The 24878-nt window shown below is 48.3% G+C and overlaps 1 protein-coding gene across 2 annotated transcripts; it reads left to right on the top strand.

Annotated features, from left to right (window-relative positions):
- Positions 1–7791: 7791 nt before the first annotated feature.
- LOC140188047 (immunoglobulin lambda-1 light chain-like) lies at positions 7792–11871 on the top strand. Of its 2 annotated transcripts, none has more exons than XM_072243959.1 (3): positions 7792–7852; positions 9559–9909; positions 11194–11871. In XM_072243959.1, the coding sequence occupies exons 1-3, from the start codon at positions 7807–7809 to the stop codon at positions 11514–11516; spliced, it is 720 nt and encodes a 239-aa protein (XP_072100060.1). In that variant the 5' UTR covers positions 7792–7806; the 3' UTR covers positions 11517–11871. The 2 variants fall into 2 exon arrangements, with proteins under 2 accessions (XP_072100060.1, XP_072100061.1); XM_072243960.1 differs by lacking the exon at positions 7792–7852 and adding an exon at positions 9405–9432 and having other exon boundaries at positions 11194–11870.
- Positions 11872–24878: the final 13007 nt, after the last annotated feature.

The raw sequence follows: 24878 nt of genomic DNA, 5'->3' as shown, positions 1-24878 counted from the left end.
ATGTTTTGGACAGTTTATCTCATGAAGAACTACTAATAATGTCCTACCTTGCATGTTATTGTCCTCAGATTTTAAATGATTTTATTTTACAAAAGAGAGAGTCACAAGGGAAGTGTATTGGATCTGTCAGTGATAATAAAGCTGATTCTGATTCTGACTGAGGTGTGTTAATTACAGCCCAAATTATTGCTTTTATTGTCTTTTTCTAGTTTTGCTTACACTTGCTTTCCTGTTTGTATAATCACAAGGACTCTGCAGGGAGTCAAACCCCATAAGGCAGCTGGGCCAGACAACATCCCAGGCTGAGCACTCAGGAAATGTACACACCAGCTCACTGACCTCCTCACGGACATCTACAACACTTCACTCATCCAGGCTGCTGTCCCATATGCTTCAGATCAGCCGCCATCATTCCTGTACGATAAGTACTCGACACTCTCAGAACAAAACGACTATCGACCGGTGTCACTGACACCAATTATCATGAAGTGCTTTGAATAGCTGGTAATGGCACACATCAAAAGCTCATTCCCGCCACACTGGACACTCACAAATATGTTTACTGAATGACGAATGCAATAGCATCTGTCATGCACCTGGCCCTGGTACACCGAGAGAACAGGAGCACTTGCGTCAGAACAAGAGAAAATCTGCAGATGCTGGAAATCCAAGCAGCACACATAAAATGCTGGAGCAACTCAGCATGCCAGGCAGCAGCTATCGAAAAGAGTACAGTCGACGTTTCAGGCCAAGACCCTCCTGCAGGACTGTCAGAATGCTGTTTCTGGATTTCAGTTCAGCATTCAACACGATTGTCCACAAACACTGGTGAACAAATTCCTACTCCTCAGCCTAAATCTACCACCGTGCAACTGGTTGTTGGACTTCCGAACAAACAGACCTCAGATAGGATGCACAACTGCTCCTCCCTCTCCATGATCCTTAACACGGGTTCTCCCCACCCCCAGGGCTCTGCGCTCACCCCATTGTTAAACACTCTGCTCTCACATCACTGCACAGCCAAACATTAAGTAATCACATTGTCAGGTTTCCCAATGACACAACAGTGGTGGGGCTCATCACCAACAATGATAATACAGCCTTCAGAGAGGAGGTGCAAGAGTTTGATGTCTGGTTCCAGGCAATTAACTTGTTCCTCAATGTCAACAAGACAAAGAAGATTGTTATTGATGTCAGGAGAACTCACACCGCACACATCACATCGGCCGCACATCATGCATCACCTCTCATCGTCCCAGAACACATCCTGCACAACTGGGAAAGCTCACCAACAACTTTACTTTCTGAGGAGGTTGAAGTGAGCTGGACTATGCACATCTTTACTCATGACCTTCTGTAGATGCACAGTAGAGAGCATCTTAACAAGCTTTCTCATTGCATGGTTAGGAAACTGCTCTGTGCTGGACAGGAAGTTCTATACAATGGATATGGCCAATGCATCAGCGGCACAAGTTGACCCACCATTAAGGATGTAAAAGCAGAATGGTGCCAGTAATGTCATGAAGGATCCCACCAACCCTGCACATTGACTGTCCCACTCCCAGCTGAGAGGATGCTGCATAGCATCCATGTCAGGACCACTAGATTCAAAAACAGTTAATTTCCCCAAGTACGAAGGATGACTAACTCCTCCACCTTTAAATGCACACCTCCATCACCTCTACTTCATCATTTCCTGTCAGAGTCACCTTATGTACAGACAATTCTGTGCCTAGTGTCAGTTTATGGACATACAATCAATCTGTGTATGTAAACTATCTCATGTATTTGTGAAGGCCGGGAACTGGGGTTGAGGAGGAGGAGAAAAAAAGATCAGCCATGATTGATTGGCAGAGCAGACTCGATGGGCCAGATGAGCTAATTTTGCTCTTATGTCTTATGTCCTTATGGTATTTATGTTTAGCATGCTTTTTTTTAGTACTGTATTCTTATCTTCAGGCTTTTTGTGCTACATCAGATCTGGAGTAACAATTACTTCATTTTTCTTTGCCCTTGCATAGTGGCTGGAAATGACATTAACAATCTCGAATCTTGAATCTATTTATCTGTAGATTTTTAGCAACCTGTAGATTTAGCAATCTGTAGATTTTTATATCTGTTTCCACTGTATATTTGCCAAACTGATGTGTGAATCAGTCACTGCTCTTGGGTTTCTTATCAGGGAGCAGTCCGACTGGTTTTCCAATATGGAAGTGAAACATTTGTTCATAATCCTTTGTGATTTTTCTGCTTTGTTTGCTGGTACAGGCTGGACTTATCTGACCTCTACCATGATGAACATCTGATGAAACAGCTGTAACCATAAATTTGGAAACTCCTTTTGACTCTCGAAGAACCTTCTGGACAATATCATCTCCAGATCTAACCAGAGTTACAAAAGGGAGTTGTACTACATTGGAGATGGATGCTGCCATTTAATCTCAATGACTAGACAGTACAGAAACAAGTGAAAAAACTGGGAAACATCAGTCAATTATCAACTTCATGAACTGCAAAAAATAAGAAGGCTTTACTTTGGAGGTGTCAGAACTAAATTCACCGCCTCACACTCACAGGTCATCATAAGAGGGTAAATAATGGCGAATCAGAATGGTTCCCTCAGAAAGTGAGGCCATTTGGCCTGTTCACTGCAGACCAGCTCAATATTAAAAATATTGCATGCCCCAGCCTTTCTCCCCACAGTCCAGCAGTTTCAGATACTTAACTGGCTCCAGCTTCAATATAACAGTTGAATCTCCCTGCACTGATATCTTGGCTGTAAGATAGAGATCGATAAAACTCAAGTGAGCTCACAGGTGGCCTCACATCACAGAACATTTTTCGAACTCAAAATATTCATGTTTTAGTTACTTTCTCCCAAAGGCTAAAGATTCAGGAAACTCCCTAACACAGTACATTTATAGAAATCTTTCTAAGGTCCAAGAATAGGTATTTTTTTATCTGCTTAGTAGATATTTCCAAGTCTACTAAGTTAGTAACTTCGCAGTGAACTTGCAGTGGACACCTCCTGCTTATTCTGACCTTGTGTATTTGCGGTTGAGCTGAAAGGTTTGGAAGGTGTTGCTAGAGTAACATGGGGAAGTAACAACAGGACATTTTATAAGTGGACCACACTAAATTCATTGTACACCTTTGGGGGATAGAACAAATGTTGATGTTTGTTTGTTTAAGCCTATCACCCTCCTGGAGCATCGGCCACAGGTCAGAGTTCTCTGTCCTGGCCCATTCTTTCAAGATGTTCACAGGTGTAGCCCATCTTCAAAGACCCATCCTCTCTCAGGGAGGAGCTCTTTGAAGCTTCTCTTAGCATTTCTGTAGCTCTTGGTTTCTACAGGATGTATTGCTTGACCCATGTCCAACACTCCACCTCTTTCAACTGGGCTTGGGACCATCCATGGTGGAGTAAATGAATGTCAATGGCAATGGAAATTGGGTGGTGGAAATTGGGCTGCCTTCTCCTCGATAGTTTTGACCTTCTGAAATGTTTTTGGAGCTGTACTCTTCTACAAAATTGGAAAATATTCCTTTATGTCCTTGCCTTAGATGTTATAAATAGTGGCAAAGTATCATGGTGGTTTGGCGCTGAATGCCACGGGTAGGTAGCTTGACAGACTCTCCTTGAACATGACACCAGTCCCGCACATCCATCATATGAATATTACTTAATCCATATGAGCCCATACCTGAATGTTGTCCAGGTCCTGCTGAATGTAGTTATGAACTGGCATTTGGCCTGTAATCTTCTCTGCAATTCAAGTGTTTGTTGAGACTACCTGCATCTACCAACTCCTCACAAATGATGTTCAAATTTTACACCATTCTCTTCATGGAATGTTTCCCTTCAGGATTCCTCCAAATATCCAAACTCACCAGATTAAGGCTATCCCTCCACCAGAAAAATATCCTTTATGTCTACCCTCTATCTTCCTCATAATTTCATATATCTCTATCAGCTCACACATTGGCTTCTTCAAGTTCCCAAGATACAAAAAATCAGTTGATCCAATCTCTATTTATACCTGAAAATTCAATCAATTATTGAGGCAGGTTTTCCCACAAGTATAGTCATGCTGACTATGCCCAGATTAATCTCAGCCTTTCCAAGCATAAATATATCCTATCCTTGGGATTTTTACTATAATTCCCTTCCACTGATTTAAAACTCATGGCCCATCATTGCCTGGTTTATACCTGTTGCCCTTTTGAATAATGGGACCACCTTTGCTATTCTCTAGTCATCTGCTATCTCACCTGAAGCAAATAAAGTTCAAAAGTCTCCATCTATGAGATGTGAAAGGAAATTGCAGCAGCCAAAGTAATATAGCAGGGATACAGACCTTGTGGAAACAACACACATAAAAGTTGCTGGTGAACGCAGCAGGCCAGGCAACATCTCTAGGAAGAGGTGCAGTCGACGTTTCAGACTGAGACCCTATGCATGTTGCTTGAATTTCCAGCATCTGCAGAATTCCTGTTCCTTGTGGAAACAGATTAGTTCAGTTTCATTTGACTTAATTATTGGCACATGGGCCAACTGGCCAATTCCTTTGATGAAAAGTTTGATATTCTGCTCCACTAATTAGGAACCATTCCTCTTCCTGTTCCCCTGCCTGCACAATGAACCCACTTGTCTGGCCATGTCTCTGTCCCTAGAGGAAGACTATCCCCAATCAGTACTCTGAATATCATACAGTTAGGGAGTAGGGAGTCCTCACGGATCTGCTGACCTATCTCCCTGCACCAGTCTGCCTGGTGATCTCCTCGTCTCCCCGATACATGCACTCACTTTAGCTGCAGGATGACCAGCTCCTGAAGCCGACTGCACATGAAACAATCAGCCTTGTGGATGGGCTGTTGTTGCCCAAGCTCCAAACCCAGAGGCTGTGCACCTTCAGCTGAAAATACTTCCTGTACCTACCATTGTCCAGAAAACAGGAAGCCTCCTGAGGTCCCACATTGTCCAGGGTGTCCATTCCTATTGCTCTAAGATTCCCTGCCAGAGCTGTTTCTATCAGATTGCCTCTATTAACAAGGAAAATCTACACTTGAAACACCATCACTATAATATGACTTTGTAAAGAGCTCTTTGGACTTGTCTGGCAAGCTGGAGGGAATTGGGCTCTGAGATTTTTAACAGCACCATAATTGGTCAATTTTTGTTAATTGTTTTCCTTGTTTGTTTTTGAGTTACTCACACTTTGTCATGCAGACTCTGGGTGTTTTATGTTTAAACTTGTTAAACTTAACTTTGTTAGCCACAGGGATTCCGTGTAACTTGTAATATTTAAGTGGTGACACAATTAGTGCTACTAGCAGGATCCTAGTTTTGGGAATGTTACATCTCGCAGTGTTGCTCGTCCAAGTCACCAATGTTCTGTTGGAATTCTTAATAATAATCTCTGGTTGTCATCTCTACATTGGACTCTGTCTTTCCTCTGCACTTGGGTTCCAACATTGCCAGCGCACATTCTGACTGACTTATGACCTGACTTAATCAACAGACATTTAATTTCCTGGGTGTTTGAAGCAGATAAGTGCATGTATAAACTCACCAGTACAGTGTCATCTGGGCTTCCTTTCCTCCAAGAGCTTTGTTCCAGATCCTGGGAATCTGGTCAACCTCAGATATTCCACATTCTTGGAATGTGGCTGTCACTGGCAAAGCTGATATTTGTTGTCCATCTCGTGGTACCAAGTGAAGACAATGGGCAAAAGTCTCCTAAACAATGGGCTATGCTGCCAGGCCACTTCAAACGACATGGTGTGTGACTCGAGATGGGCATGGTCAGTGAAATGTTACTCAGAATGGTTTTGTTCCAAAATAAACTTCATTTATGATAAAATATTTACAAGAATAAATGGTGCAATGCCCTTTTATGCTTTAAAAAGTCATTAACTAGTGTTCAGTTAAATTCCTTAAAGCCACTAACTCTATTGTTACTTATGTAGTCCTGCTGGGTGCTACACTTAGGGCAATAACTCAGGAGCTTCCTCACCAAACCCAGCCACTCCCCGTCCCATAACAAAAGAACCTTCCATGTGGTCCTTCCTCACTGAGCCCTTACAAGTGGCTGCACAAGTGTCCAGTTGACTGGGACAATCAATGGCCAGACCCATCCTTCTCAACACCCGGGACAGATATAACCTCAATAATGATACTTGGTGCCCACATGCTTCGGTTCCACACATAGTCTGAAGCAACAACACATGAATGTGCTCATCACGGTAATGGGGACATTTTGAACGTTTTTGACCAAGGGCCTGTGCATTCGACAATGCACAAGTCTTATTTGCTCCATCTTAGATTCCCCGATGAAGCAGAGAACAACCTGGGTCATTTCCAAACTAGAGGAGCAGAGCGGAGGGATAGGCCACATCTGCACCATGTGTAGCAGCCCTCAGAATGCCTCACAGTGGATGGCTTGTTCTCCTCAATTAATGATAGGAGCATCTTCCCCACAGTCCTGCTCTACCCTCCCAATCTGCTCCAGTCAATTCGTGCTGCACCCCTCGGCCCCTCAGTACACGATCCCCAGCACCCTCACATAAGCAAACCTGATGATGAAAGAGACATTGGATCAGTTGGGCCAGTTGCCAAAGAAGATGGCCTGGCTCTTTGGCAACTGGCAACCGACTCCGTGAGTAGTTCGAGTTGGCAGCCTGACTGCTTAGCCATGCTGATTAATTTGTGAACTTACTTCACATCCAAGTGGAAGATGGTAAATCTGTCCATGCACAGGAAACGTTTCACTTGGGTCCCTCCATTGTCTGTCGAGGTCACACATTTTATGCTCTCGTCGTTCTGCTGATGGCTTTGGCAAAGGTCTTATACAGCACACAAACAAGAAAAGGGAATAAATTCTAATGTTTAATGTTTCTTCCACGTTCTCAGATGTATCATTTATTCATCTTTTGACAGTGTTGTCGCTGAGTGGCAATACTTTTATTATTTGCTCTGGTGACTTATGCAAAATTGTACTCAGAATCTTCCTTATGGCTGGCAAAATCAATTCTTCTCCAATTGTATGCTGCTTTCCAGATTTATCGATGAGCAATGAAGTTTTGTACAAAGCACACAAATCAACATTATTGCAAAGTGCTGACAAACATGGTTTGAGGTGTTTTTCATTTCTGGAAGTTTTCATGAAGTGACTGAAAGAAAAGTAAGCAATCCTTCAAAAGACCCACACAAAAACAGCCTTTACAGCAAGATAAACACAAAATAATCTGCAGATGCTGTGATCAAAGCAACACTTTCAGTACGCAGGAAGAACTCAGCAGGTCGAACCCTTCCGGCCCAAAATGTTGACTCATCGTTTCTAACTGATGCTGCCCGACCTGCTGAGTTCATCCAGCGCACTGAAAGTGTTCCTTAACAGGAAGATGTTGTGAATTCATTCATCAGAAAGTTCTGTTTAGAAATCAATTCCCATTGGGTAGATATGTACACCATAACTACGTCATTTCACATAGCCAAACCGATATGGTAACTACAATTCCAACAGAACAATTAAATATAAAACAAGATATCATTGTCTCTGGTTTAAATCAGATATGTTAACCCTGTTTCTTTCTCCAGTGGGCACCGTCAGAATTGCTGAGTGTCTCTGCTTTAATTTCAATTTGACAACAGAAGCAGTACTTTGCTTCTGGGCAAACTTTAAAAGTAGAAAGTTTGAAAGTAAAATCGTTTAGCTGTTAGGCTGTAGAGTTCTGGATGCCCTTCCTCGTGGAGTCTGCCATGTGACAACTGGAAGCATCGCATTGTGCACTTCCCACATTGTGATGCCGCTAAGATGGCGGCGTGTTCTAACGCAGCGGTCAACCAAAGGTGCGCTTTTCTTTTTCAAATGTGTGATTTTTTAATGATCCTATGAATATGCTGCACTCCAAGAACTACGGGCACAGTAGGTCTACCGCGTTGTTCGTAGCCGCCGGATGGGGTGACAAAGGAGCCGGTGCCCAGCTCGGCTCAGAGGAGAGGCCGGCAGATGGGCTGGAGAAGGTTCGGAGGAGCTGACCTGAGTGCAGACCGAGTTGCTGCCTGCACTCGAAGGCGTGGGGGTTGGTGCGCAAAAGCAGAGTGCCGTGTCACCAGTGACTGTCTTGGACGTTTACCTTGCGATCGCTAGACATGAACAATGTGAGATGCAACAATCCTGTTTCACTTGCTTGGTGTATAACGGGTGACGAGACAGTAGCGTGGCCTCGGTTGTCGGCACGGACTTGGTCTCCAGCGAGTTTGGAGATGAGACGACGCTGGAGACGATGTAGCAGAGAGTCCGTGCTCAGTTGAGATTTGGCCTTTTCGGTCAGTGCTGCCCTCCAGTGTTCAATCTGTGGAATGACAGGCTGTATTGCCGGGAGCTGTATCATCGAAGTGGATGTCACTCAGGGACCGAGACTCTACATCTGTTTTCTTACATAACGATGTGTTGTGTGTGTTCGTTTTTTTCTTTCTTTCTTTTCTCTCTCTCTCTCTCTCTCTCTCTCTCTCTCTCTCTCTCTCTCTCTCTCTCTCTGTCTCTGTCTCTGTCTCTCTCTCTCTCTCTCTCTCTCACTCTCTCTCTCGCTACTTTGAACCTATATTATGCATCTTGGCCCCAGAAGAACGCTGTCTCTTTGGACTGTCTTCGAGTATCGTTGGAATCATAATTAAACTTGATTCCATTCGATTTGACTTCACCTGAAAAGGTGCATCAGAGCTGAGACTGTAAGCTGTCAATTCTAGGAATTTTGTTAGATTCGAAGGAATAGATGGAGCCAGTCAGCTCCTCCAGCGTCATTGTTTCGTCCCCACATTTAGAACGAATTCAACTCTCAAATTGCCAAAATGGGTTTGGACTTCAGGACTGAATGACTGATGCGGGAACAGGAAGCCTGCACTGCGCTATCACAAACCAGATAAGATCTGCAGATGCTGATAATCCAAGCAACACACACGAAATGCTGGAGGAACTCAGCAGGCCTGGCAGCATCTATGGAAAACAGTACAGTCGACGTTTCGGTTCGAGACCATTCAAGAACCTGCAGTGTCCTGTCCTGTTGTCACTGGAGGTGTGAAGGGCATCTGTGGACCCAAGGAAGGAATCAGCGAAATAAAGGCAGAGTATGGGAACTGTCGGACAATTAATGACTTTTTCATTCGTGATTTGTTTTTAATAGATCAGTCAGTTGCTAACAATGTCGCCGCCTCAACCCGATGGTACGTGACAGCATATGGGAGGATTTCGGATCCCCGCTCTGACCGGTCAGTGTGAGTCACCCTGATTTGCGTGGATTCCCTCCCGGGTGTGAATGGCTCTATAACCGGGTTCCACCGGCAGCGGCGGTCAGTCAGTCACAGATCCATCGACAGACAGGAGGCAGGAAGCTGACGGGCAGCAACGATGCGGACGCTGTGTTTTTCTGGTCTCTGCCAGTGTGTCTGGGCTGTAAATACAGGCAGCAAGTCTGCACCACCAGTGGTGGCTGAGGTGGGTCTTGGGGGGTCAGATTAAAGAGTCAATGTTAAAATTGAATTCCTGTCTTTCATAGCTGTAGAGTCCCAGACTCTGACTCAGCCTCCGACCGTGTCGGTGAGTCCAGGAGCCACGGCCACGCTGAATTGTAACATTGGGACAAAGGATGGCAATCGTGTGAACTGGTACAAGCAGACTCCGGGAACAATTCCACAATTGATCCTAAATTACCATGATTCCTGGAATAGCCTAAACTACGCCCCTGGGATTAGCAGTGACCGTTTCACGTCGACAGTCAACAGCGCCGGCACTGAGTATCAATTAATCATAAACAGGGTGGAGATGAATGACGCTGCCGTCGATAACTGCGGAAAGTGGGTTACACGAACCAGTACTTTCAGCCGTGGGACAAAGCTCTTCGTTACAGGTAGGTGTCTGGGAAATATCTCCTGCAATAACCACGTTATAAATACGGCCACCCGGCAATTAATAATTTATACGTTATAATTTCCTAGCGAGTATTAAAGTGAAAGTATTGATTTACAATTTAATCGTGTTTCGAGTTCAGCGTCAGTTTTACGGGACAGAGTTGTGTTTGGTGAATTGTTACCTTCTCTTAATGAAACATTTCTCTTTTCGGTTGTGTTTTCCGACAAACTATGATTTAACATTTTCTGATCATTAGTGTTATTTCTGTTCTAGTGTTAGTTTGTCAGTTTTTATGTTGCTTTGATAGGAACGAAAGAGAAGGGACACAGTGGGGCAGGACGTTGCCGACTGAAGACAGTCCATGACAATGCATTAGAACGACGTTTCAAGTTATTGTTTAGCCCATTCCCGTGAAACATCCCTCCGACACTTACCGGACTTGCTGTGCTCCCAGTGAAGGTGCAACTCTCCTCCAGCACCCATCAATTAAAATACCCTCTCCCAGTGCCCAGCCCTCGCCTCCTCTCCACCCGCTCATTTGAGCGCTGTTCCTTTCTGGGGAACCACTTTTCAGCGATCCCGTCACTACACCGACTATGGCCAGAGCTCTTGCGGAGAATGCAATCTCCCAATCCGCACAGTGAGTGGGAGCCGAATCCTTCGACATCATCACAAATCACAGAACGACCTACCCTGCCCCGATCCATGAAGCTCAGGACCGCGCTTTTGGTGCTCTCGTCCATTGGGGCAGAGCAGATTGTGAGATTTTTTTTTCTCCCTGCAGAAGCTGCGACATTAGTGATGGGTGGGTGGGTCGGAGGGAAGAGGAGGAACGTGTCACGGAGATGGAACAGAGACTGGGCACTTAACTACTCTGGGGGCGCTTTGATGCCAGTGTGTCTCTCAATTCCGGGAATGACTCAGCGCCAAAAAGCTTCACCTGTTGGAGTAGATTTCCAGTGTTGCAGTATAAGCAATACGCACTGTCCTCCATGGGCACTGCGCTGTCTTTCAGTGAGACTCGCAGCCCCACGCAATGAACCTGAAACCTTTTACTTGCGCTCTGTCAAATTGTGGAGGACCCGGGAGCTATGAACCCCACGGGGTATGGACTGTTGGTAGTAACCATATTTTTATCTGAGTAGACTTACTATGTTGTAAATATTGAAAGTCTGCACTTTGTGTATATATGATGTCAATAAACTTTTATAGTTTTGAAAAAAAAAAATGACGAGAGATCGTTCGTGTTTTGAAACACGTCTTTTTTTTTGTTCTTGTTCAGCTCGGGAACTCCCGGACCCTTCAGTGAAACTGCTTGGGCCATCAGCCGAGCAGATCTCCGCTAAAGGATCTGGCACCTTAGTTTGCCTGGTCAGTAAATTGTCGATGGGCTTTCCTGTCGTCAGCTGGACAGTGAACGACAGTCCGACGAGCAGTGAGGTGCAAACCATCGGAGTGACTCAGAACGCGGACAAAACCTTCAGTCTCAGCAGCTACCTGACGGTGCCCGGCGCAGACTGGAGCAGTGGGAAGAGGTACTCCTGCTCAGTTCAACAAGGAGCAGCCTCGACAATATCCGCAACAGTCACACAATCCAGCTGTTAAACAGAGCGCGGCTTCGGCCTTGTTTGTTCCCGATTAACGGGAGATCATGGCCTTGTATCTTTCACCTCTACCACTCTTACTCGCTCTTCCCTGTACTTCCCTTCTGTTCCGCTGTCTATAGTTTCCACTGTGGTGTTGGAATATTTGTAGTCTGAGTTGAGGCGGATTTTTTTCTTTTTCCTACTGAGAGGCTACACGGTGGTAACGCGGACAGTTACTTGGCTTCTTGAAATTTCAGGCTGTGAATGGTTTTCTCTGAAATTGGGGTTGGTTTAATTAGAATAATTAATAAACGTTTTGTGATACATTATCAGTATCAGACTGACAACCGGTAATGGTGACTAACTACCAATAAAGATGATCAATGCAGGAATGTTTTCTGTCTGCTCCTTTCGTCTTCTTTCGTGTTTTTCCTATTCTGATACCAAGTGGCAGGAGGGAAGAGAGCGGAGACTCGTCTCTCTCTGGTTCGTGAAGTTCAGGAAATCTCTCCGGGAGCCTTGGACACGGTCAGGGTGGTGGGTTGATTGTTAGGCTGCGATGTAAAATGAGAACAAAGCAGTTGGTTTTGGGAAGGTTAGTAAAGGAAATGAACATAAACGTGGCTGGAAATATTCAGTTTCTGTAGCAACACTGGTGGAGAGAGGAATAAATTGTAATTACATTCTGGGCTAATGAAGTTTTGCCGGAAATGACCAATACTGACACAAACTGGACAGTCTGGTTATCTGAGACGGTTGAAATAAAGACCGGGTCACAAGGATTGATGTTTAAATTCTGTTCCTCAATTACCTATTGAGCGATGGCGTGTCGTGCGGGAGTCCTGAGACAAAATAGTTCGGGATTTAGATCAGATTAGTTCCGGATCACCTTTCCACTTCTCTCTCAACTGTACCCTCGGCCTCCCTCCCTTCTCCTTCGCAACCCACCCACTCCGCCAATGCTTCCTAGGCTGAAACCTTATCTTCTAACCATTTGCAGCGCCACTGCAATCATTTCCCAACCCTGTTCCGAATTTAATCCTTCCTCTCCCTCCCCACCAACTCGCTCAGAACCCTCCACCGCTGACCCCCCCCCCCCACCCCCTTGCCGTTACTTCGACGGACGGGGTAGTCACCATTGGGCATTCAGTCCGGGATTTCAAACAATGGCTGTTTCCCTCGGCTGAGGAGCATGATAATGGTGGCAAAGGGAGGAAGACTGTGTGTGTCAGAGAAAGAGAGATATAGACAGAGGGAAGAAGAGATGGGATGGATAGAGAGAGGGGGTGACAGAGAAACAGCCGGTAGCGAAGGTGAGATCAGAGAATAAAATGCCCAGGAGACAGAAAGGCGGGAAGAGAACCGGTTGGGAGAGATGCGGGATGGGTAACAGGGGGAGGTAAAGAGAGAACCAGCAATCCTGGTAGAGCTGGAAGTGTGATCAGTGCTGTTTGTACTTGCATGGAATGGTCGAGTGGACGGGAAATCCAAGGTTCGACTTCGCACAGCACAGAGTTCCTGAGAAAGAAAACGCACTCACAAAAACACCACCCCCGATGGGCAAGTCCCACCATTTCAATCAAACAAAGAAATCTCACACCGACCTGTTCCCAAGTTGTTCTCTGAGTTCCTATTCGTCAAGGATCAGAGGGAAGAGTCTGAGAAGACAAGGACATCCCCTTCGAACAGAGATGAGGAGGAATTTCTTTCACGAGAGGGTGGTGAATCAATGGAAGTCATTGCGACAGACGGCTGTGTCGGCCAAGTCACTAAGTATACTTAAAGTGGAGGGTGACAGGTACTTGAAAAGTAAAGGCGTCGACGCGGATGCGGACAAGGCAGAAGCAGGTGAATGAGAGGGATAATAAATCAGCCATGATGGAATGGTGGAGTAGATGAGCTGAATGACGTGTTTCTCCTCCAATGTGTTGTGGTCTTATGGTGGAATTTATCAAAACACATAATGAGGCCATTCAGCCCATTGGGTCCATGTAGAGCAAGCCCATTGGTGCCTGTTCAACTTTCCTCTAACATGCATCAAGTACTTGTTACCAGGTTCGGATATGGCCCAAGTGCGGAGAGAGAGACACTGAAGCGGGTCGATAGTTCACAAACTTTATTGCGAACAGTGTTTGAGGGAAAATAAACAATAAACACTTGGCCAAATAGAGCCGTTAACTAAAACACTCAAATGAGAACCGAAGTCTACACTACAGCTGAAAAGAAAATCTAAACATTAAACGAATCCTGCGAAGTCTTCAAAGTCAGTTAACTCGAAAGTCCAATTTCTCAGCGAAAGGCCGAAAGCAAAGCAGACAGCGAAGCGTTGCTGTTCTCTGTCCAAGTCTCGACAAGCACTACGACGACAAGTATGGAGTTCAATACTATCACGATTAAATAATTAGCTGACACGTACAAATTCACAAGCACAATTGCCGTATCTACCTCGCTGCCGAATCCGTAGTTGTGACAGGGACCCCCTCTCCAGGCGCAGCGCCTGAGGCGCACAGACCTGTGTCCGCTGGAAATCCCGGATCAGCGACTGGTCCAAGATGTCCTTCGCCGGTATCCAAGTACGCTATTCTGGGCCATACGCTTCTCAGTCCACAAGGTACTGGACCTTAACACGTACCCGGCGAGATGCCAGGAGGTGCCACATAGTATAGACAAGGGAACCATCTACCAGGCGGGGAGGTGTGGGAGGTGGGGTAAGTGGGGCTATAGGAGAGGTAGTAACAGGCTTCAGCTGGGAAACATGGAATACTGGTGGATCTTCAGCGATGCTGGTAGACGCAGTCTATAGGACACCTTGCTGACAGCCCTTTCCACTACAAAAGGTCCCACGTAGCGCGGTGCCAATTTCCAGTTCTCGACTTTCAGAAGAAGATCCGTTGATACCAACCAGACCTCCTCTACTGGCTTCAATGTCCTTACCGGTTGACGGAGCCGATCAGCCTGCCAGGAATGCTGTTTCTTGGCGCGCAGCGGAGAAGCCCTGGCTTGTCTCCAGGTGCGCTTGTAGCGCTGAATCAGCTGTTCAGCAGCAGGAACTCCCACGTCGATCTCCTGATCAGGGAAGAGCGGGGGCTGGAATCCTTTCTGGCATTCAAAGGGAGACATACCAATTGGGAGTCCAGAACGTGGGGTTGGAAGAGGAAAGACAGCACCGGGTTGTCTCCAACTCCTGGTTTATTCTCTCCGTCCGGCCAGTAGATTGGGGGTGGAAGCCAGACATGACACCAAAAAGAGAGCAGAAACCCTTCCAAAAGCGGGAAGTGAACCGTGGTCCACGATCAGACACTATGTCTTGAGGGAAGCCATGGATCCTGAACACATGTTGAACTATGCGTGTGGCAGTCTCACGAGCCGATGGGAGCCTGGGGAGGGCAATGAAGTGGGCAGCCTTGGAAAATCGATCTACAACGACGAAAATGATGGTGTTTCCATTAGACGAGGGCAGACCAGTGATGAAATGTACTGAGAGGTGGGACCAGGGGCGGTGGGGCACAGGCAATGGACATAACAGACCCGCAGGACTCTGACGTAATGACTTGTTTCGAGCGCAGGTAAGACAGGCAGATACAAATTCGAGGACATCCTGGGACATAGATGGCCACTAACATTGTCTCTTTTAAACTCCTGAGTCCATTGAACTCCCGGATGTCCAGCCAAACGGGAGGAGTGACCCCATCCCAACAATGTGGAACGCACCGCAGCAGGGACAAACAGCCGGTTGGGAGGTCCCCATCCGGGCCTGGATCTGATTATTGGGCGGCCCTCACCTCTGCCTCTGTTCCCCAGATCACCGGAGCAGCGATACACGAACGGGGAAGAATGGGCTCTGGATCGGCATTGTCCTCAGATCCGTCGAACTGCCGGGAGAGAGCGTTCGCCTTTGTATTCTTGCTGCCGGGACAATAAGTGAGGATGAAATTAAACCGTGTGTACAGAGAGCCCACCGGACTTGACCAGAGAGTATTTTAGCATCTGAATATAGGAGAGGTTCTTGTGATCTGTCCAGACCAGGAATGGATGCTCTGCCCCCTCCAGCCTGTGTCGCCATTCCTCTAGGGCCTCCTTGACAGCTAGAAGCTCCCAGTTCCCAACGTCGTAATTCCTTTCGGCCAGAGTTAAGCGACGGGAAAGAAAGGCACAAGGGAGCGAGGGCTATCCGCAGACGAGCGCTGAGAGAGGACAGCTCCAATGCCTACATCGGATGCATCCATCTCGATAGTGAATGGCCGAGATGGGTCTGGCTGTTGCAGCATCGGGGCAGTGGTGAAACATCGCTTTAGCTCTGAAAATGTTTGGTCGGTATGGTCCGTCCATTAGAATCCTGCCGAGGTTTTCTTGGTGAGTGCATTAATTGGAGCCGCGATAGAGCCGAAATTCCGAATGAAGCGGCGATAACAGTTCGCAAACCCCATGAAGCGCCGTACCTGTTTGACTGTAGACGGTTTGGGCCACTCTGTAACGGCCTGAACTTTACTGGGGTCCATTTGAACACTGGATGAGGTAAGTATATAGCCCAAAAATGGCACCTGGTCTTTATGGAATTCACATTTTTCAGGCTTGGCGTACAGGTTATTTTCAAGAAGGCGTCTGAGTCCTCTCCGAGCATACTGGACGTGCTCTTGATGAGAGCGGAAATAGATAAGGATGTCATCTAAATACATGTAATTCTCGCTTCGGCAAGCGGCTTAATATAGTGGGTGATAGACCCCTGCCCGGCCAAATTTAAGAAATCTTGTTTGGGTGGATGCTGCGGGATGTGTCCACTGTTACAAATCAGTACCCCGAAATAACAAACAGTATACAATATGCGATTAAACAATTAAGCTTCATAATTCCTACTTTGACAAGAGGGTTAGGAAATAAAACGAAAAAAAAAGAAAGAAGGCCCATTCTTATGGACCAGTCTATTGCACAATGTTGAAGCTCACTGATAAGCCAGTCGTCCACCATCGACCTCCTCCGATCGTCGCTGCCCTTCGGACCCTCGCTCCAAGTCCATCACGTCCGGTGGTCCACCAACTCCCTCCATTCGCGTCTTCTCTCCTCATCTCTCTCCGGCAAAAGACCGCAAAAATCTCTCTTCCAGACTCACAAGAAGGAACAGCATGCCAAACCCCGTTATCTCTAGTCATAACCCAAACATTGCTGCTACAGAGAAACCATTATATTATCAGTGAAACCTTACAGCATGTTACACAGCAGTGAAACCCTACAGCATGTCACACTCTCCCCACCAAATTTAGTCATGTCCTCGTGACGTTGATATAATTCGCCAACCCTTCTTGCAAAACACAAAGTCCAATCCAGGTGTAAAAGGCAGTGATAAAGCTCCCAAAAACAGTAGGGGTCACACTCTGTTCTCCTGGTGCTACGTAGGCTAACCTATCCGGTGGTCTCCTAATTCTCTGAGACCTCCGCGCCCCATCATCTAGCTCCTCAGGTTCTGACACTACTGGGGATGTTTCCAGTCTACCTGGCGAGGCCTCCCCGGATCTATCACTCCAGCCCATCTGCAACTCGGAGCCCTCTGTCCCGTGATCAAACCCTGCTTCCTCCCCTGCAGAGTCCCGCTGCAACCTCGGTTGCCCACAGATGGCCCTTCCCCATTCCCCCCTCCCCCGAACACGTCACCTGTCTCAGTGGGAGAAGTGTCGGGACTCTCTTCCTCAATCAGTGGGGAGTTTGCGAAAGGCAGCATATGCCACACATCCAGGTCCTCATCCTCCGAATCGGTATCCCTCTCAGGGGTGGGGTCCGGCCTAACCTCGCCTGTTGAGGGCCCAGTAGTCACTCCGCGTTTCCGCAGAGCCCTCTTACTAGGTGTAGGCTCCAAGTCGGGCTCTTGGTCTACCTGCACCTCTTGACCCAGGGGCAACAGGTGGTTCCGATGGAGAATCTTGACAGGCCCATTCCCATCCTTTGGTTTCACCCGAAAAACTGGTAGGTTTGGCATCCGACTCTCCACTACATGGGGCGTAGCCGCCCAGCGGTCAGCCAACTTATGCTTTCCAGGTAGCCCCAAATTGCTTATGAGGACCCTGTCTCCCGACCGCGACCCTAGCTAATTCATAAACCCTTTTCAACTCTCTTCTTATGTCAGACAGATACTTCAGATAAGTCTTCGGTGGTAAATCACCTTCGTCAGTCCCAAAACAAAGGTCAATAGGCAACCTTGCCTCACGCCCAAACATCAGATAATACGGCGAGTAACCAGTATCTTCATTTCGTGTACAATTATAACTGTGAACCACATGCCCAATATATTGACTCCGCCTGCTCTTCTTGCAGATCTCCAGGGTCCCGAGCATGTCTAGCAAGGTCCGATTTAACCTCTCTGGCTGGGGATCACACTGTGGGTGATAGGGCGTGGTCCTCGAACGCGACTCCAAGCCTGCCCAGTAACTCATGGTTTAGTCTGCTCTCGAAGTCCCGTCCCTGATCACGATGCATTCGCCTGGGAAGGTTATAATAAACGAGATACTTCTCCCATAACATTTTTCCCACCGTAGACGCCCTCTGGTCCTTGGTAGGAAATGTCACAATGGGGTGCTGGGAACAGACCCAAATGCGAGACCCAGACACTGAAGTAGAAGGAACAGGACTTGATTAGAGTAGGAACGTGACAGGATTCAGACCAGGAGCAGTGACAAGAACACAGACTTGGGCTAGGGAAAGCGGGACCAGGACTAGAAACCATGGAATAGGAGACAAGGCTTCGACTCCGAGCCCGAGACTGGACAAGGACCCAGAACCTGAGCCTTGCCTCGGGCTCGGACCCCAGAACCAGGCAAGGACATGACATGGCTTCAGGACAGGACGTGGCTGGGGTCTGGAGGCCTGAGCTTGGAGACAGGCTGGGGTCCTTGCTCTTGAGCTTGGTTGCAGGCTGGGGTCTTGGGTCTTGAGCTTGGCTTGGGATCCTCGAGGTTTGGGTTCTTGGAGCTTGGCTTGGGATCCTCGAGGTTTGGGTTCTTGTAGCTTGGCTGCGGGATCGTCGAAGCTTGGGTTCTTGGAGCTCAGTGACAGACTGGGAACCGAACATCAACATAGAGCCGGGACTTATCATTCGACAAGCTGGGACTCATCTGTAACACGACACTGACATGAGACAGGACAGAACATAGACATAGATCGGGGACTTATCCTAACACAAGCCGGGACTCAACTTCCTCTCCACACCAAGGTGGGACAGGTCCCTCCGTCAGGTAACAGCAGAGCGGCTGGACTTACTCAACAGAGGCGAGGATAAGACAAGACAAGACAGGACCCCCCGCAAGGCAACGGCAAAACAGCCTGGCTTACCCCACGGAAGCGAGGACAAGAAGAGACAAACACTAAAGAACGACAGACAGTTCCATCTCTGCTCCGGGAAAGCTCCGAGTCTCAGTTCAGCCAGCAACCTCAGCTGGCTAAGGAAACAGCTGGATCCCTACCTAGCTCGGAGTGGCTGGCAGCCACTCAGCTGGCCCAAGAAACAACCGAATGCATACCGCAAACACTATTCCAACGAGTGGCAACAAGGCTCCATGAAGCGGTGGTCCTCCAACCAGGCCTAGAGATCATGAAAGGTTTCACTAGTCTTCCATCAGCAGGTTGCTCGAAAGGGGACTGACAAGACAAACCAGAAGCCCACACTCAACCCCAAGGCTACTTATATTGAAAGCCCCAAGATGGGAATCAGATGCCTATGCTTAACTCAATCAAACGAGGGACAGCTGGAAGACCCGGAGTCCTGAGTCCACGGACCGGACGGTGAACAGGAATGCGGACTTCACGGACCAGACCATGATAGGAAAAGCCAGAGTATATCTGGTGTAGTGGTCCGTGATTACCAAGACATTCGCCGTGTTGCTGGCATCAGGTTTTATTGACAGGAAACCCATACACACCAGGTCCAGAGGCCCCGCATTCTGCAGGTGGGACAAGAGAGCTGCCCGCGTAGGAAGTGTCTTCCGCCGTATGCATCGAATGCATGACTTGCAGTCTTCTTCGACCTCCGACTTCATTCGGGGCCAGTAAAACCGGTCTCTGAGTGATCCATAGCTCTTTCCCACCCCCAAATGTCCAGGATCATCATGAAGTGACTTCAACGCCATCCTCCAATACCTCTCGGGCAGAACCAGCTGGCAACGCCGGGGTCGGTCTGGGGGTGACGTGACCCGGTATAGGATCTGGATCTTCAACTCCAACCGAGGCCATTCTCGTAGTAATGGAGGCACCGACGCGTGTTTCGTCCTCTCCGCCTGAGCCATGTCTCCCTTTTCGACCACCACCTAAATGGTACCAATGCCCAGACCATCTCGCTGAGCAGCAGCCACATCCTCAGAACTCAATTCCGGCCGCTGATCTGTCTTCAGAACAGTCAGGTTACAATAAATTTGGGGGATTACGGCATCAGAAGCCCCCAATTGATCCACCGCTCGCTCTTGCCCCTCCTTTTCCTCTGCCTTCACGGTGATGGCAAAGTGCACATGGCCTTCACCCCGGGGCAGGAACGCTCTCTCACTCCTCGGTCCTGACCAGTCCCTCGTCCGCCCGTCGGGACAAAGCACCATCATCGACGTTCCTGCTTCCCGGCCGGTACTTCAGGCTGAAATCATAGGCAGATAACCTCGCCAACCACCGATGGCCTGTGGCATCCAGTTTCGCCGAGGTCAGGATATAAGTTAGGGGTTGTTGTCCGTCCTCACCACAAACTTGGCCCCGTAGGGGTAGTCACTCAGCTTATCCACCACCGCCCATTTCAACGCCAGAAATTCCAAATTGTGCGTGGGATAGTTTTTCTCGGAGGGCGACAGACTCCGTCTGACAAACGTCACAGGCCACAACCCGGAGCCCTGACCCTGATACACGACGCCCCCAGACCCTCTCGTCTGGCAATATTTCTAGTACATACGGTAATCGAGGGTCCGCAAAAGCCAGAACTAGCGCCTGGGTCAGCTGCTCCTTCAGCGACTGAAGGCCTCCTCACATTTTGCATCCCACCTCGGTCCAAAGGGCTCTGACGGGCTATGACAGTCTCCACCCTCTTGTCCATTTTTCCCCTCCTTTTCCTCCCCAAGGGAGGGTAACTGCACAGAAGCTGATTGAAAGGGTGACTCACTTCCACGTAGCCTTCCACAAACCCCTGATAGTAACCACAGAACCTGAGGAACGAGAGCAGAGTGCTGACAGTCTGGGGTTTCGCCAATTGGTAACCGCCTCGATCTTAGCTGGGTCTGAACTACCCTATCCGTGAGACTATGTGCCCAACGTAGCTAACAGACGTTTGGCAGAACCGGCACTTGCCCAGGGAAAGCTTTAATGCTTCAGTTTTCAGACGGCCCAGCACCTTCAGCAGCCTCGCTTAATGTTCTTCCAAGGTGGATTCAAATACTATGAGGTCATTCAGATATACCACTACCTCAAGCAAGTTCATATCCCCCACCGTCTTCTCCATGGCCCACTGGAAGGTTGCAGGAGCTCCCGAAATGCCCTGGGGCATCCTTCCGAACTGGCAAAATCCCGGAGGAAATATAAATGCCGTTTTTTCTTTGTCGGCCTCACTCATGGGGATCTGGAAATATCCACTCCTCAAGTCCAGCACAGTGAACCACTTCACACCACTCAGGCAGACCAGCGCGTTTTCAATCCTCGGGACAGTACCCTGGTCAGGGATGGTGCGCCTGTTCAGAGTCCTATAGTCCACACACATCCGTACCTTCCCATTCATCTTCTGGGGACGCATAGGGGCTTCGGGACTCGGTGGTGATCCCAGCTTCCTTCAACTTACACAAATGCTGCCGAACGTCCTCCAGCTGTGCAGGGGCCAGCCGCCGCGACCTTTCTCTGAATGGGGTATCCTCAGTCACCTGGATAGTGTGACGCGTGCTCTTGGAACAACCCACATCAAACTCGTCAGTGGAAAATACACCTTCCAACTTAAACAACTTCTCGACCAACCTCTTCTTCCAATCCGCAGGAACCCAGGAGTTCCCGAAGTTGAATGACTCAGCCGTCAACGTTCCCCCCTTTTCCAATAGTTTCTCCCCGGCGTGTCTCACAGGGGCACTAGACATTACCGTCACCGGGAACAAATGCGCCAGGGGCATCCCCCGCTTGAAGGTCACGTCCGTCTTCGTAGAGTTCCTGACAATCACTGCCATCCTGCTTGCCTGTACAACCGAGGGCTTCTGCGATACGGGCCTCACTGGTACCCCAGCAGGAAATCCTGACTCCCGCACGTGGTCTTCCGGTGCGTCCACTGAGAGGGCACTCCTGGAAATTTGGGGGTCCCCATCACTCTCGCCACTTCCCCGGGCCGTACTACCATTGGCATCGACTGGGTGAACCACACAGTCCCTCGTCTAAATTCGATATCCGGCCTGATGCAGCAACGCACTTCCTTAAAAGCAGCTCGAAACACCGGGTGCACGGACAATGTTCCCAGAAAGCTCTCGCCAGCCTTCTCCTTGCAGGCCCTCGTGAGCCTCTTCACAAGAGGGGTGTTGGTCCCCACTAGAATTGAAACGCCGCCCTTCTCAATGTGGTCCGGACAAACCAGCACCAATGTATCAAGGACCTCAGACACTCCCATATCGGCTTGCGAGAACTCCAACTTCACTGACAAATGACCGTCGTATGGATAATCACTAGCACTAAGCCCCCAGATCTCCGGTGCCCTGAATGTTGTCAATGGTAAATGCTTCACATACCGGTTGTAAAACGAACGGTGCAACAATGTGACCTGTGACCCGGTGTCGAGTATGGTTTTAGCATAAGTACCCTCTATTCGTAGCGACACACCGGAGCATGGACCCACTAAGCCTTCAGGAATTGGGCTTTCGCTTTCGGGGGTTCCTTGGTACGTTGCTGGGAACGTGTTTCCCCAGAGACACCAGGCCGTTCCCTCTCTCCTCCAGGTTTTCCCAACGACTCTCCCTGCTTAGGTACCCGGGGGCTCACTCTCCTTCTGGCGTGACACCTGCTGCGGGCAGCCCTCCACATTGTTCGCCTCCTTGGGGGATCCGCCCCTCCATCTGCTTCATCATATTGGGGGGGGGGGGTCACACCCGCTGATAACAGCCGACATATTTCCTTTCTCAAGTGTAAGGGTTTCTTCTTTCATATTACTTGCTAAGGCTAATAATGAAATGGCCTCTCTGTAATGTTAACTGATGAGGTAATGTTCTCTGCAGCGGCATGTTTGGGTTATAATTAGTGATAACAAGACTTGTATTCATTTGCTAACCAATTGGGATAGAGGTTATTGCTTCTGTCTGTGTGAAAGCTGTTAGTTTGCGCGGGCTTGGGGGAGAAGGCGCGAGGAGGATGAAGAGAGAAGACGTGGCTTGAGGAGACGGTTGCCGGCCCGCTGGTCCTGGGCTCGGGGCGGGAGCCCAGGGGTCGACGACGAGCGAAGGAGGATCAGCGAAAGGGAATCAGTGAGCTCCAACGTTTGTGTACTGGACATGTTTATGAGACTGTCGGCGCCTTTTATTTGTTTTTCATTGCTCTTGTTTCTCTACTAACCCCATACTTAATCACTAAATTTGCAGATGATACCACAGTGGTGGGGCTCATCAGCAAAAATGCTGAAACAATGTACAGGGAGGAGGTCAAACACCTAGAGAGCTGGTGCAGGGATAAGAACTTGATGCTTAATGTCACCAAAACCAAGGAAATGATCGTCGATTTCAGACGGTCTCAGACTGAGCACACACCCCTCAGCATCAGCGGCTCCATAGTGGAGAGAGTGGAAAACATCATGTTCCTTGGGGTGCAGATCTCGAACAATCTCACCTGGTCCAGGAACACCACTGGGATTGTGAAACGGGCCCAGCAGAGATTGCACTTTCTGAGAAAGCTTAAACAAGCATCACTCCCCACTAACATCTTAACTACATTCTACAGAGGCGTGGTTCAGAGTGTGCTGACCTTTTGCATCATAACCTGGTACTCCAGCTGCAGTGCTGTCGACAAAAAAGCCTTGCAGAGGGTGGTTAGGGGAGCAGAGAAGGTTATTGGGGTATCCCTACCTTCTGTCCAAGACCTCTTTCAGATTCGCTGCCTCCAGAAGACACGGTACATCATTAAAGACCCCTCACACCCTCTCCATGAACTGTTACAGGAGCATCAAAACTAAAACCACAAGGCTACTAAACAGCTTCCTCCCACAGGCAGTCAGACTGCTAAATAGCTGCTCTACCTGACTCTGCTTTGGATACTTTTAACCTGCACTGGACACTTATAACTGATTTTAACTGACATGTGGCTGTTGTGTTTTACTATTTATTGTTATGTTTATTATTTAGTGTTGCGTTTGTTATGTTATGATTGCACTGCTCCTGAGAAACGCTGTCTCATTCTGCCCTGCAGAGCTGATGTACGGTTCGAATGACAATAAAGTATTTGAATCTTGAGTCTTAAATATAAAATATAAATCGTTTAACCGTACATTGTGGACTGAATGTTATTTCGGGGTACTGATGTTACACAGGGGACACAACACGTAGCATCCACCCAAACAAGAGTGCTAAAGTTTGGCCGGGTATGGGGCGCCACCCCCGAGATCATACCAGTCGGCAAAGTGAGTCTTACACAACTCTGCCACAATCTCCTCTACCGCTCCCCGGGGTAGGCTATCTGTGGTCACTTCCCGTAGAGGACGACTACCGAGGACTGTATCCTGCTGACAGAGTCCTCCCGAGCTTCCGCCGTGTACTCCTCTTCCTCTCTGATCAGCTCAACAAAAGATGGGGGGGGGGGGGGGGCGCATCTTACGAGACTGTCGGAGACCCCAAGCAAACAGTTCATTGGACTGGGCGTTCCTGGCTGTCTGGTCCGTTCTTAACTGATGCACCTCAGCCGCCTGAATGACCCCTCTGCGCTACAAATAATTTAGCTGCGCCTCTAGCCGAAAAATAAAACCAGAAACTTCTTCCCCTTCTCCTGACGCATGTTCTGAAAGCCCAGCATGAGCTCCATTGGGCTTCCATTTGGGCCAAAAGCATTGCCCAGTGCTTGCATGTAATTGACAGCTGTCGCTACCGGATATTTCAACCTGACAGCTCTCACAACCTCAGCGGCTCGCCCATTCAAACTTTCAACCATTCTCTGCCGCTTTACATCAGAGCACTGTCACTCATCTGACAACTGAGAGGTCCGCTCCGCCCAAGTCTCGTACTCCTCCTCTCCTTTAGGGGTGGCGTTTTTCCAGAGAATAGGCGGAGTCTGCCATAGCTGGGACTTTGAACCTGATTTTTCAATTTATTCGCCAGAGAAGCAAGGGTGGATACTAACTCTGAATTCTCACTCTTCACTGGGGAACGTGGACTAATTAGACATTCTAAATCCGACCACTCCTTCCCCTCACTCCTCAGCGCTG

This window comes from Mobula birostris, chromosome 26, assembly GCF_030028105.1.
Source record: "Mobula birostris isolate sMobBir1 chromosome 26, sMobBir1.hap1, whole genome shotgun sequence".
Classification (NCBI taxonomy): Eukaryota; Metazoa; Chordata; class Chondrichthyes; order Myliobatiformes; family Myliobatidae; genus Mobula; species Mobula birostris.
This window is presented reverse-complemented; position numbering and strand designations above follow the sequence as displayed.